The 12,534-nt window shown below is 43.6% G+C and overlaps 1 protein-coding gene across 2 annotated transcripts in view; it reads right to left on the bottom strand.

Annotated features, from left to right (window-relative positions):
- The window catches only part of SPIDR (scaffold protein involved in DNA repair), a 212,421-nt gene that overhangs the window by 187,169 nt on the left and 12,718 nt on the right, over positions 1–12,534 (bottom strand). For both annotated transcript variants that reach the window (XM_065628018.1, XM_065628016.1), the window contains exon 5: positions 11,611–11,768. In XM_065628018.1, the coding sequence (XP_065484090.1) occupies positions 11,611–11,768 (158 nt within the window). The remainder of the gene's footprint in view (positions 1–11,610; positions 11,769–12,534) is intronic.

Raw genomic sequence — 12,534 nt, 5'->3', positions numbered from 1 at the left:
TATTATTTTAGTGTTATGCACCTATTTCCAACTTCGGCCCACACCACTATACACTCATGCATTCACATATATGTTCCAAAAGGTGGCTGCAATTACGCTGCTTACCCCAGAAAGAAAGATCACTATTGTGGATTTATAGTATTTACCCTTTTTGTACTGCTAGTTATACTGTTTTCCAATTCCCAAAGATCCTGGAGTGCTTCATATCCTAGACAAATCACTTCATTACTGAAACATACCAAATTCACAATGAAACTCAGCACCATCGATGTTTTTAAGTAATAAAAATGAAAGACCTCCATTAAAAACAAACAAACAAAACCTTACCGTTGCGCTTCTCCCTCACCCAATCAAGCAAGTTGAAGAAACTTAGTCTGTGAAGCCTGTCACCAGCTCACTCCAGGAAAGCTAAACGCTCCCTTAGGCAAGTTTGGCTACAGCCATCACCCTTTACAAAATCTATGCTGTTTCAAAGGCTCTTCTCCATCCCCACGTCTGTTCAGAAAACTTTATTAAAAACATGAGGTAAGCATAAACAAGACTGTGAAAAAAAGCCACCCTGCAGAAGCAACACAGAGCAACAGATGGTAAAGAATTAGAGCTACAAAGGGGACCCGCGGCATTGCACCAAGTGGGGATCCATTTGCAACATCGTGTTTTGGTATGTGACTTCTCCATTGCTCTGCAGAGAAAGCACTGAGGGTGGCAACGGACACAGGACAAAATTCATACACGCTGAAAAGCCCACAGCATACAAACATGGGAATAGCTGTAGGGGAATCTACCAAGGGTTATTGTAGCCCCTAACTTTTGCCTCCAACAATGATTAACGTCAGATGTTTAGGGAAGAGTTTAAAACAGGATAAGCATGTGGCAATGCTGCCACAGAACAGTCTCCCTGATTCTGGTTTGTGGCTTCAACTAGATGCAAGATCTTTGTATTTAATCCTTAACAGATTTGTCTCCCATGAGTTTGTCCAATTAGCTTTGAACCCATGTAATCTTTCAGCATCTATATAATCCTGTGGCAAGGAACTCCGCAGCTCATGTAGTCAGATGAATAAACTCCTTTTTAATGTTGAATCAACCTGCTACGTTCACTTGATGTCTCCCAGATCAACGCAGTACCTAGTAATTTCATTTACTTTATCTATTTGTGATTCATGGGTTTCTTTCATGTCCTCTCCACAGCAAACTCTTCAAGGCTGAAGGTTTCTATTCTACAGAATTTCTTCTCATGCAGAAAACATCCCATATATCTGATCACTCTTACCAACTTGCTCCAAAGCTTTTCTAATTCCACCAAGCCCCTTTTTTTTCATGAATGAGGACCAAAACTACCATCCACAAGTACAGCTGATGTGCAAACTTAATGGATTTTTAAAGTTGAATTGTTTCTAGCAGCCTTTCAGAGTAGTTAAACCCCAACACAAACCTCAACCCTTCTTGTCCACGACTACTTTATGTCAGGATGAAGCTGTTCTGCCCATTGTGTTTGCCTTCATAAGCAGACAGTTCCAATCTGCTTTTCTCACTTAGCTTCAACGGTCCCTTTCCCATTTCCAGGGAGGTGTCACGGTGTCTGCAAAATACCAACTAGCCATTTCCTCTCAGAAGCACCAAACTTCCCAGCAGCCCCACCAGGATACCTACAAAGGGAGAAAAGAGCTTTCCTCCACCGGTGTAATGACAAGAAAAACACACATAGAGAAACAAGAGTCATTGTGTGCAGAACACTGGAGGGGCTGCCACAACAGCACTGCACCGGTGGGACTCCTGATGTGAGGAGCTGCTGCAGCCACCATTTCTGAAGAGCTGCAATCAGATTAGGCAAGAGAGAACCGGTGAACTGAGACGGGGCAACGACCAGGTGAGGGTGAACGGGGACAAGCGAGTGAAATAGTGACCATGCTGGGAAGAGGAGACAGAGTGGGAGGAGGATGACTGGGACTGAGTCAAGAAGTATGTCACTGTGCTGAGACTGAGCAGTGAATCAACAGCCGGGTGGAACAGCTTCTTCATGTGTCCAAGAACGGAATAACAAAGCTGGGCTGGAGTCGGCAGTAGTGGAAGAGATATCATATAAAGTAACGGATTATGAGCATATTTCCAGAGAGACCGAGGACAAAGACAAAACCACCAAGCAGTCAAGGCTGCTGCCCCGGTCTGAAAGCAAATAGTGATACACTAAATGGAAAAAAAAAAAAAAAAAAGTGTGGGAGCAGGGTTATAGGCAGCTGGCATTACATGAGTGTGTGCTAACAGATTCCTGCAGAGCAGGCAAAATCCTCTTTGACATGTTACAGCTATGGAGTTCTAGCCCATCACTACAGACCATCTCCACAGAAAGGGTTAATCAGTCGCTAGGGTTATTAGTCTGGAATGTAAGTGTCCTGATAACAAAACAACTGTAAATCTGAATTGTCATCTACAGATGATTCAGAGGTTTGTATAGAAACTGTTTATCACAAAGCAACAGCAACAGAACATGACACAGACCCTGCCAAACTGGATATGAGAGACACTAGGATTTCACTCCACCCCAGTCCCAACTCATTGTCTCCAAGAAAGCCAACCCCCCACCCACAGAAGTTCCCACCTCCAAATTTCTTAAGTTTTATTATAAACATTCTCAGTTTTATTCTATTTGTTTTGCCCTCGTTTACTCCTCTTTTATCTGCCCAACATATTTCCACATCGCAATGGGAGCCAGGAACAAACGTCCTGTTCCCCAAACCATACCATCAAACTGCATTCTTTCCAAGCAAAAGATGCAGTGGCATGACTTAAAAAAACCCCACAAAATAAAATCCCCACACAGCTGCCTCCTTCCATGCAAGATAAAAACAAGTACAGATGTACAACAGCTTCATCCACTGAAGAGGGGGAGAAACACACTGGAAAAACCTTGGGGGTTTCATAATAACCCCAAGGTTAGTACCGAAGTTTTTAAACTTCGGTCTTCTTGTGTTTTCTAGGGTATTTTAAATTTATTTCCATATCTCACTGATATCTCAACATGAGCCAGCGATATGTGCTCACAGCCCAGAAAGCCAACTGTATCCTGGGCTGTATCAAAAGCGGCACGACCAGCACATCGAGGGAGGTGATTCCGCCCCCCTACTCCACTCTCATGAGACCCCATCTGGAGTTCCGCGTCCAGCTCTGGAGCCCTCAGTACAGGAAAGACATGGACCTGTTGGAGAGGGGCCAGAGGAGGCCACCAAGATGAGCAGAGGGATGGAACACCTCTTCTACAAAGAAAGGCTGAGAGGGTTCAGGCTGTTCAGCCTGGAGAAGAGGAGGCTCCAGGGAGACATTATAGCAGCCTTCAAGTACCTAAAGGGGGCCTGCAAGAAAGCTGGAGAGACACTTTTTACAAGGGCTTGTAGTGATAGGACAAGGAGAAACCGCTTTAAATTGAAAGAGGATAGATTTTGATTAGATATAAGGAAGAAATTCTTCGCCATGAGGGTGGTGAGGCACTGGAACAGGCTGCCCAGAGAAGCTGTGGATGCTCCATCCCTGGGAGTGTTCCAGGCCAGGCTGGATGGGGCTTTGAGCAACCTGGTCTGGTGGAAGGTGTCCCTGCCCATGGCAGGGGGGTTGGAACTGGATGATTTTTAAGGTTCCTTCCAACCCGAACCTTTCTATGATTCTATGATCTTCACAGTTCGGTAGATTCTACAAAGAGCCTGTATACACAAAGCCTTACCACCAAAGGAACAGTTCTGTTTTGGTGAAAAGTGACAATAAACTCTGAAGATGATGAAGCCCAAATAAAGGGATAGTTGGATGATTTTTGTACACCTCATGTTTTACTTGTTATACCAGGAACTGGTTTATCTTGACATTTAAATATCTTATTTTCACTTAATAGCCATTCTATAAGCAGTATTACACATGCTTTTTTTTTTCCAGATAGCCATACATACACATTTCTTGCATAGCTGCCACAAACTCCTAGACCAGTAAGGTTCACTTGTGAAAAGATGCGAGCTGCAACTACACTAGGTGCCTTAAAAGAACATAAAACATTTCCTTCACCACTGGATGCAACAAACATGCCTGGTAGTAAAAGAGCATTTTACTTTCCCTGATATATTCGGGCCTTTGCCCGATGCAACAAACTGGCATGAAGGGTTACAGAACCAGTCACGGAAAGATCATTAAATTATTTTTAAAACAAAGTGACAACCTACGAGGAAGATTGAAGCAAAGTTTTTTAAAGAATTCAAGCTACTAGCCAATCTACTCTGTTCAGGTCTCCTTCCAGAACCACAGTATTTAGAAAGCACATATTTCAGAATGAGAAATGTTTAAGATTGGTCTTATGTATTCCACTAAAACCTCTCTCCCACCATTTCCTTCAAAAAGGATTTCAAACAAATTCAAACCAATCTCTCCTCCGATTTGGCCTGAGGAGTCCAGAGACACACATCTTTAGGAATTAGTTTGGAAGACAAGTTAGACAAATCAAAACCCAGCAGCTTTCCCACTGTCCTCATGGCTCTATGCAGAGCGCAAAACTATTAGCAAATGATCTATAATGGCAAACAACAGAGATTCTCATCAGAGGTGCAGAAACAAGTAAGACAAAAGCCTTCAACTTTCTGTTAATGTTGTTAACTCCTCTGGCTTTATCTTTTTATTTCAGAGGAGAGCACTGCACTCCTGGCAGCACATGGCCGGCTCTTCCCTGTAGCCCCTTCTGCTGAGCACCGGTCAGGCTACCAAAGGGAGACAGGTGAGACCCCCTTTCTCTGCTTCACATCTTGAGATGGAGGTCAGGGCCCTGACAGGGCAAACATACCTCACTTTGCTTCTCCCTGGTACTCCTGAAGTCCCCCTGCAGTGCTGTGCAGAGAGCTACAATGCCCAGAGGTGCCAGGCCTGAGGAAACGCAGATGTGTGCCGCAGGAAAACTAACACAGGCCACTTGAATCTTGTTTAAATCACCAGGCAAACGTGGTGGGGAGAGGGGAAGACAGCAAAGAGGGGGGCATTTGGTACGCTGATGCTGAGATAGCAATGCTGTCAGCTGTACTTAAAGTTGTTCCTCTCCAGAGCTGTGCAAGAAAGAACATCGGGCTCAGCTGAACCCTTAAGTTATACAAAGCAGAGGGGCTGGATTAGCATGCACAAACAGCCTGGTGCTTCAAACAACAGAAAAATACGGTCTGGGAACGACAGCACAAGGTCTAAAGTCTGTTTATGTCACTGTGATAGCTCCTGCGATCCATCAGATTTTGTACACCCAAGACATGGCACACAGGAGTCTCCGTTACGCTTAGATAATAAGACATCTGGGGAATTTCACAAACTAGGCATAAAGAAGCACAGCCACCTCCGTGACACTCTGCATCACCTACAAGAGCAGACGCACATACGTGCAAGCACCTGCAAGTGTAGCAACTATGATCAAAGAAACTTCCTTCAAAACAGGCACCACGGACTTTCAATATTTCTACACCACCAGAAAGACACTTAATGAGTGTCAAGACACTCGTATGACTGGCTGTGTCATTCTTGAGGAAGATAATGAGCCAGTTCAGCTACACTAAGATTAGAACTCCTGTCTCTCAGAATTATAAAGAAAAGACTTCCCAGGATGCTTCAAACCATCAAAGCAAGGAACATCTGAGCCAGTTAGGAATTAGCCGAATTAGCAACTTCAATCCCAATTTAAAATTAATGGGGACCTTGTTTAACTGGAGACATAAGAGAAGCTAGGTACAACACAGACAGCCACAGCTCACCCAGAAACATGCTGTTTCCTATTCTGATAACCTAACCAAATCTGAAACAGAAAGTTGAGAGGGGCACTATTGTCTATGACTTTGGAAAAAAGCTTCAAGGTTTCATTTCTGCATCAGAAGATGCAGAGACATCCCTGCAGGTGGGATGTAGCAGAAAGCAGCTGGTGCACGAGTTCAATTTTGTCTAGCAGTTCAGACATCAATAATTCCACCTTGCTGATATGAATGCAAAAGCATCTGTTTGTGTACCACTATTAACTTGCAGTCTTTTGATTAACAGTCTTGCCTAAAAAACCCACCTGAAGAGCCCTGAAAAGCCCACCTGAAAAGACCAGTTCTACCCAGAAAAGTAAGGTTCCAGTTTTTGGGGAAACAGTGAGAAGAGAGGTGGGGAAAGAAGGATGTTTCCCAGACTGGTTATGCTGTCTCCATCCTTAGAGTTTTCCAAGATTCCACTGGATAAAGCACTAAGCGACCTTGTCTGATCTTGAACCTGAGCCTGCTTTGTGCAGGTTGAACTGGAGATGTTCTGAAGTCCCTTCCAACGTGAATTGTTCCATGAAGTGCACATTTAGAAATAATAGTAAGCTTGTGGGTATTCTTGTATATATTCTAATAAGCTTCCTTCGATAATGGACTGACAAAAATAATTGTTTGCAATAACATTAGTCATATCATCACCCTTTATCAGAGTTAAGTCATCAGTCTGACAGGATGACACAAATTCCATTTGCCATAATAATGTTTCCCTACCTTGAGATAACCTATTTTAAATTCTGTTACACAACAATAGTTCTAGACTTAAATCTAATTACGAAGCCAATGATAGTTATAACTACCATTATAATGGATCAAGAGAGCAAGGACATGAAAGCAGGCCCAGAAATAATAGGAAAATCTTGGCCCACCCACCCTTTAAGTGATCTCTTCAGAATTTCATTAGGTGTGCTGAATCCCCCTCACAGAAGGACAGAGTTTGGAATATTTAAAATCAAAGTTAAGACAGCAATAAAGCCTTGAACTAAGCAAATGAGTGAACCTTATTTTCACAGATGAGAAGGCCTCAGGTAGAAGACATATACCTACACAGATCCATGTGCATGAAGGACTTCTCAAATAGGGTATTCTTCACTCAGGGAAAACCCAAATACTAACCTTCTGCACAAGATTACAACAATTTTTGCAAAAGACTCAACAACATCACATCAGATCACCCACTGTCAGCACACACAGCCTGCAGCACAGTGGAGAGCTGAGAACACGGCGGTGTTCCATTTAACAGAGTTTTGAAACACATAAAATATGGGAATTTGCTTTTTCAGTTGTCTGTCATCATACAGCAAGATACGCTGGGGGTATTACCATTCTATGTTTATTTCAAAGAAATGAGTTCTTAACCATGTGGCTTTTTGATGAATCTTCAGCCAAATTAGATCAGCCGACAAGCTTGTTAGTGTGCTCTGCAATAAAGAGGGACTGCTATAACCAGTTAAACTTTATTAGTGCTGCAGAGCAACTACAGAAGACAACCTAATTCCTACACATTAGCAAAACAAGGGCGAAAAATTCTCCTCACACCATTCTGGGATAAATCTCACTTGCCTTGCAGATAAAGCAAGCAAATCTGGCTGTCCATCAGAAACTGATAAGGAGATTTAACATGTGGGACAAAAAGAAAAGACCATACTCTGTAAGATACCAAAATTATATACTCCAGAAAAACACTGGCCTACTTAAAGGTTTAAGTTATAGAAAGTGTCTTAAGAAGGGATCTGAGTAGGGAAGATGATGCCACTCAGTGCACAGGGCCAGAGAAGGTTCCTGCAGTATGGCAGGAGACATGAATTAATGTACACGAGCATTAAATTTCATTTAATGCCTAGCATTAAAATATTTAGAAATCTAAAATAATTTAGAGGTGAACAATTCTTATAAAATGTGGAACTTCAGCTCATGAGACAAGGTCTGTGAGCAAGTCAGGCAAAAAGTGGTCATTACCAATGCATAAAAATATGTTGGATCAATTTTGAGGTGATTACATGGTACTTTTCTAGAAAACATGTATGCTTAAATATTAACCATTAATGTTAATTTTTATTTTAGCACCTTAGTCTCCAAGAAAAAGTTCAACCTAGGTATCTACCACAGGCAACTGAAAGCAGAGGAACTATCAGAATAAAACCATCTGGTATCAAGTCTTGCCAGATCTTTGTCCTGCATCACCAGCTATAGGTCAAAGGCAAGTTAACAATTAAAAAAATAACTCTCCCACCCCCTTAAATTATACAAAGTCAAGTATGACCATGTCATATGCTGCACGTTTTCTTCAAAAATTCTGAATTGAACCAAAACCAAAAATTAGCTAACTGCTGCTCACCACAAGACCAGCTTCAACTTGCCTTCCTCATTATCCTCTATCAAGCAGCTTTACACATCAGAGGCGGCGAGTTGATAGGCAAGACACAGTACGGGTACTTGGAACATAAAATGAATCGTGACTGTAGTTTTACACCCTACAGATAAGCAAGAGTTTTATCTTCACACAAAAACAACACATGAAGTCTTTCTATGTAGTTAATTACCACTGAAGAGAAGTCATTTTCAAATTAGATCTGTTGGTACATACACAGGAAAAAAAGCCATGAAGTTATTCATTTTTTGAGATTTCCCATTACAAACCTAGTATGGCCCTACTATGGGTAAATACTACCATAAAGATATTTTGGCAGCAATCCTAAACCTCCAGAACCTCTTGGTATTTGGCATATTTTTAAGTGGGTTAAAATAAATTTCATGGTCTTTTGATTATCCACACACTCCATTAGGTTCCAGAGATTTAGTAAATACCACAAAAATGATGATATATCAACATTTGGCTTTTTTTCCTTCCCCCACCATGAACCAGGCAACATAATTAACAGGACCTTTTAAAGAATACTCATACAGCAAATGACCTCCTATAGTGAACACCGCTTTTCTGTTCTTTCTTGGAAACCTCTCGAACAGCTTGCCTGCATTTTTTTGTCTAGGAAAACAGCATATCCCAAGTAAAGCAAAACAAAGACTGCAACAGCCACAGCAATTGCTGGGGATTTACCCTCCTGCATACACCAAATTCCCAGAAGAAAGTTTACTGGTGAGGATGACCACCCATGAGAACTCCCACCGCACGGCACTCCAGCTGGGAAGGGGGAAATGGAAATCTGCAAAGGCATCCTTAGATTCTCAAGCTAGCCATATCTTTCGTAGTAGCATAACTATTCTGGTTAGGGTTAAAAACTTTTTATTAAAGTACAGTTACATCTGAAAAAGCCCTCTCACAAGCACCATTTACTAATACGAATGTGTCTCATAACATTTATCGGACTCTCCATCTACATTGGGGTAAGTCATGCTAGTACAATAAAAGCAGAACAACTTCTACTGCTTGCATAAATCCCAGGGCTTTCCCAGGTTTATGTAGGCTGTGTGGTCTCTTCTGTCACCCAGGACTGCAGCTATCTTAAACCAATTCTTCACGAACCTGAAAAGTACTTCATAGAATAGAATCATAGAATCGTTTCAGTGGGAAGAGACCCTCAGGATCATCAAGTCCAACCATAACCTAACCTAACTCTGGCACTAAACCATGTCCCTGAGAATCTCGTCTAAACGCCTTTTAAACCCCTCCAGGGATGGTGACTCCACCACTTCCCTGGGCAGCCTGTTCCAATGCCTCACAACCATTTCTGTGAAGAAATTTTTCCTGATATCCAATCTGAACCTCCCCTGGCGCAACTTGAGGCCAGTTCCTCTTGTCCTATCACTTGTTACCTGGGAGAAGAGACCAACCCCGTCCATGCTACAACCTCCTCTCAGGTAGTTGACGAGCCCTTGCTGAACTCTTGAGCTACAGATGCTAAACCGCTACGGACACCTATGTGGTCGAGCCGAAAGCCAGGTGATGCGTGGCCACAGCATCACACTCTCTCACAGCGATTTTTAGTAAAGAATCGGTACATAAATTTATCCGGATTTAAAGAAGGCTTTAATCCGCTGCGGCAACCGCCTTGCCCGTTCCCACCCCCACCGCGGGCCGAGGCCCGGCGCGCTACCCTCCCCGCTGCTCCGGCGGCGGCACCGCCCAGGCCAGCCCGCCAGGGCCGGCCCGCCGCCCGCCCGCCCCCGGCAGCGCCGCGCAGCCCGGGCCGGCCGCGCCCTCTGCCGGAGCCCCGCCGCAGCGCCTCGGCACCTGCCCGCAGGCCCAGCGCCGCCCGGGGCGGCGGGCCCGGGGCTGCGTGTCCTCGGCGGCTTCGGGGCGCTGGGAAGCGCCGGCAGCCCAGACTCGCTGGGCCGGGGGGTCTCCAGCTCCCTCCCACCTGCTCCTACTGCAGCTGAAGCCTCCCCTATGCCGGGCGAGAGGTCCCTGGGTTGGAAGGGACCTCTGGAGATGACCTAGTCCAACCCACCTGCTAAAGCGGGTTCACCTGGAACAGATCGCACAGGAATGTGTCCAGGTGGGTTTTGAATGTCTCCAGAGAAGAAGACTCCACAGCCTCTCTGGGCAGCCTGTTCCAGTGCTCTGGCACCCTCAAGGTAAAGAAGTTTCTCCTCATATTCAAATGGAACCTCCTGTGCTTCAGCCTGTGCCCATTGCCCCTCATCCTATCACTGGGCACCACTGAAAGGAGTCTGGTCCCATCCTCTTGACACCCACCCTCGAGATATTTACAAACATTGATGAGATCCCCTCTCAGCCTTCACTTCTCCAGGCTGAACAGACCCAGCTCTCCCAGTCTTTCCTAAGAAAGATGCTCCAGACCCCTGATAATCTTTGTAGCCCGCCACTGGACTCTTGTCAGTAATTCCTTGTCCTTCTTAAACTGGATGTGGTGCTCCAGATGGGACCAGATCCTCCGAGATTGCAGGGGCAGCCAGCCCCCAGCACCAGAGGCGAAAAGTTAACTTCACCTAGGATAGTGTCAAATCTCAAGTCTTTTAATACAAGTCATTGCGCTGTAAGACACTAAATACAGATCAAAATTTCTGCCACCTATTACACTCGATATAGCATGCCTTCTTTATAAATAAAGCTATGTTTTCTACCAAAAAAACCCACAAAAACCTAACAAATCTTAGCTGATATGATTCAATATTTACTGCTGCCCCTTTCCTGAGCTCTTCAATCTGCATCACTTTTCAGCGATGTAGGTGGTCCTGTAGTTAGTCCCTTACCATCACTCTCAGAACACGCTCTAGTCACGATACCTGGATTTGATATAGCCAAGGTCTCAAAGTACTGAAAAGAAATAGATAACTCTCTCACCCATCCCATTACAGGAAATTTGGACATCAATTTGCAACAGGCAGCCAGGGGCTATAAAATATCCAGATCATCATATCTCTGGTGAGAAACTTACCTACTTGATCACCTTTTTGCACACACATTGAAATCCAAGAAATTCCATTAAGAACAAACTTCCATATTGTGAGGGGGACCAAGTACTAGCAGAGGCTGCACAGAGAGGTTGTGGCATCTCCATTCTTGAAGATACTCAAAACCCAACCGGAGAGACTCCTGAGCAACCGGCTCCCGCTGATGCTTCTTTGAGCAGAGGATCTCCAGAGATGCCCTCCTGCCTCAGCCACCCGTGACTCGGTGACCACACTGCCAAGCTCCAGGTGTGGGACACTGCCTGGTTTTGAGGTTTGGCAGTCAGAGAAAATGCCTTGAAATTCTCATGTACAGAATTTCTTCTGAAGAGATGAGGTAAGCAAAAACCTCACGTTCCTCCAAATTAAATGCAATCAAATACTAATATACTCCACAATTATAGCAGAAACTTATTTTTTCTTAACCTGAGTTTCTTACCTTACAAAGCTCATCATTCTCTTCTTTGACAGGCAGAGAATTAAGATTTTTGCAGGAGTCCGAGTCTGATATCTCCAGTGGGCTGTCATCTTTTTCTGATCCATCACACCTATCGGTAGAATCACTATCCTTCTCCCAATCAATGAACTCTGGTTCATCTAAAATAAAAATATTTACAAAAATAATTTACCTTAATCACCATATATTATTCATAAGCATCAAGCCAAACAGAGTAATGTTACAATTATCCCTCACTTGGCAGAAAGTGCAAAGTTATTTTTTTACATATGTTCAACTGATCTTTACATTGAACTATTTTGTGATCCTGTCTCTCATAAAAGCTAAATCCTACTAGCAGACAATAGAAGTTTCTGTGAAGAAAGATATATAAATTACATTTAAAGAAGTTTTCAAAGTACTGCCCATAAGAATGCAGTATACTTAACTGCTTAGGTAAGTAGGGGGGTTTTCATTTAGTTATTAGTTTTCCTAGGTTCTAGTTAGGCTTTTTTTTTTCCCAAAAAAAGTTCAGAGTTAACTGGTCTAAACAAACACCTCGGCAATCTGGCACAGCTGAAAATTTGGTGTAAGTTAACATCTGCTATAAGTGGTAACCCCCACAGAGAAATGAAAAAGCTAGTTGAAATGTTCACCTCCTAAACCAACCAACACTAAATGCACAGGTCTGGAAATCAAACAGAGGATTGTTTAGGAGAAATTAATAGAAACGGGCACAAGAAAAGACGGAGTTTACAAAAAGAAAAAGGCGATAAACAAAGGTGGAGATGCAGAACAGTCCTTCCACCATCCTCACAACCAGGTGGTGTTTAATGCAACTTCAAAAGTCCACTCATACCTCCAAGGACCTCCTGAAGGCGGTGGAAGCTGAGCTGCTCTAGCAGCCCCACCACCCTTCAGGTCCAC

The sequence above is a fragment of the Caloenas nicobarica genome, chromosome 2 (genome assembly GCF_036013445.1).
Source record: "Caloenas nicobarica isolate bCalNic1 chromosome 2, bCalNic1.hap1, whole genome shotgun sequence".
In the NCBI taxonomy this organism is placed as follows: domain Eukaryota; kingdom Metazoa; phylum Chordata; class Aves; order Columbiformes; family Columbidae; genus Caloenas; species Caloenas nicobarica.
Note: the sequence above shows the minus strand (reverse complement) of the source record. Positions and strands in the feature narration are given on the sequence as shown.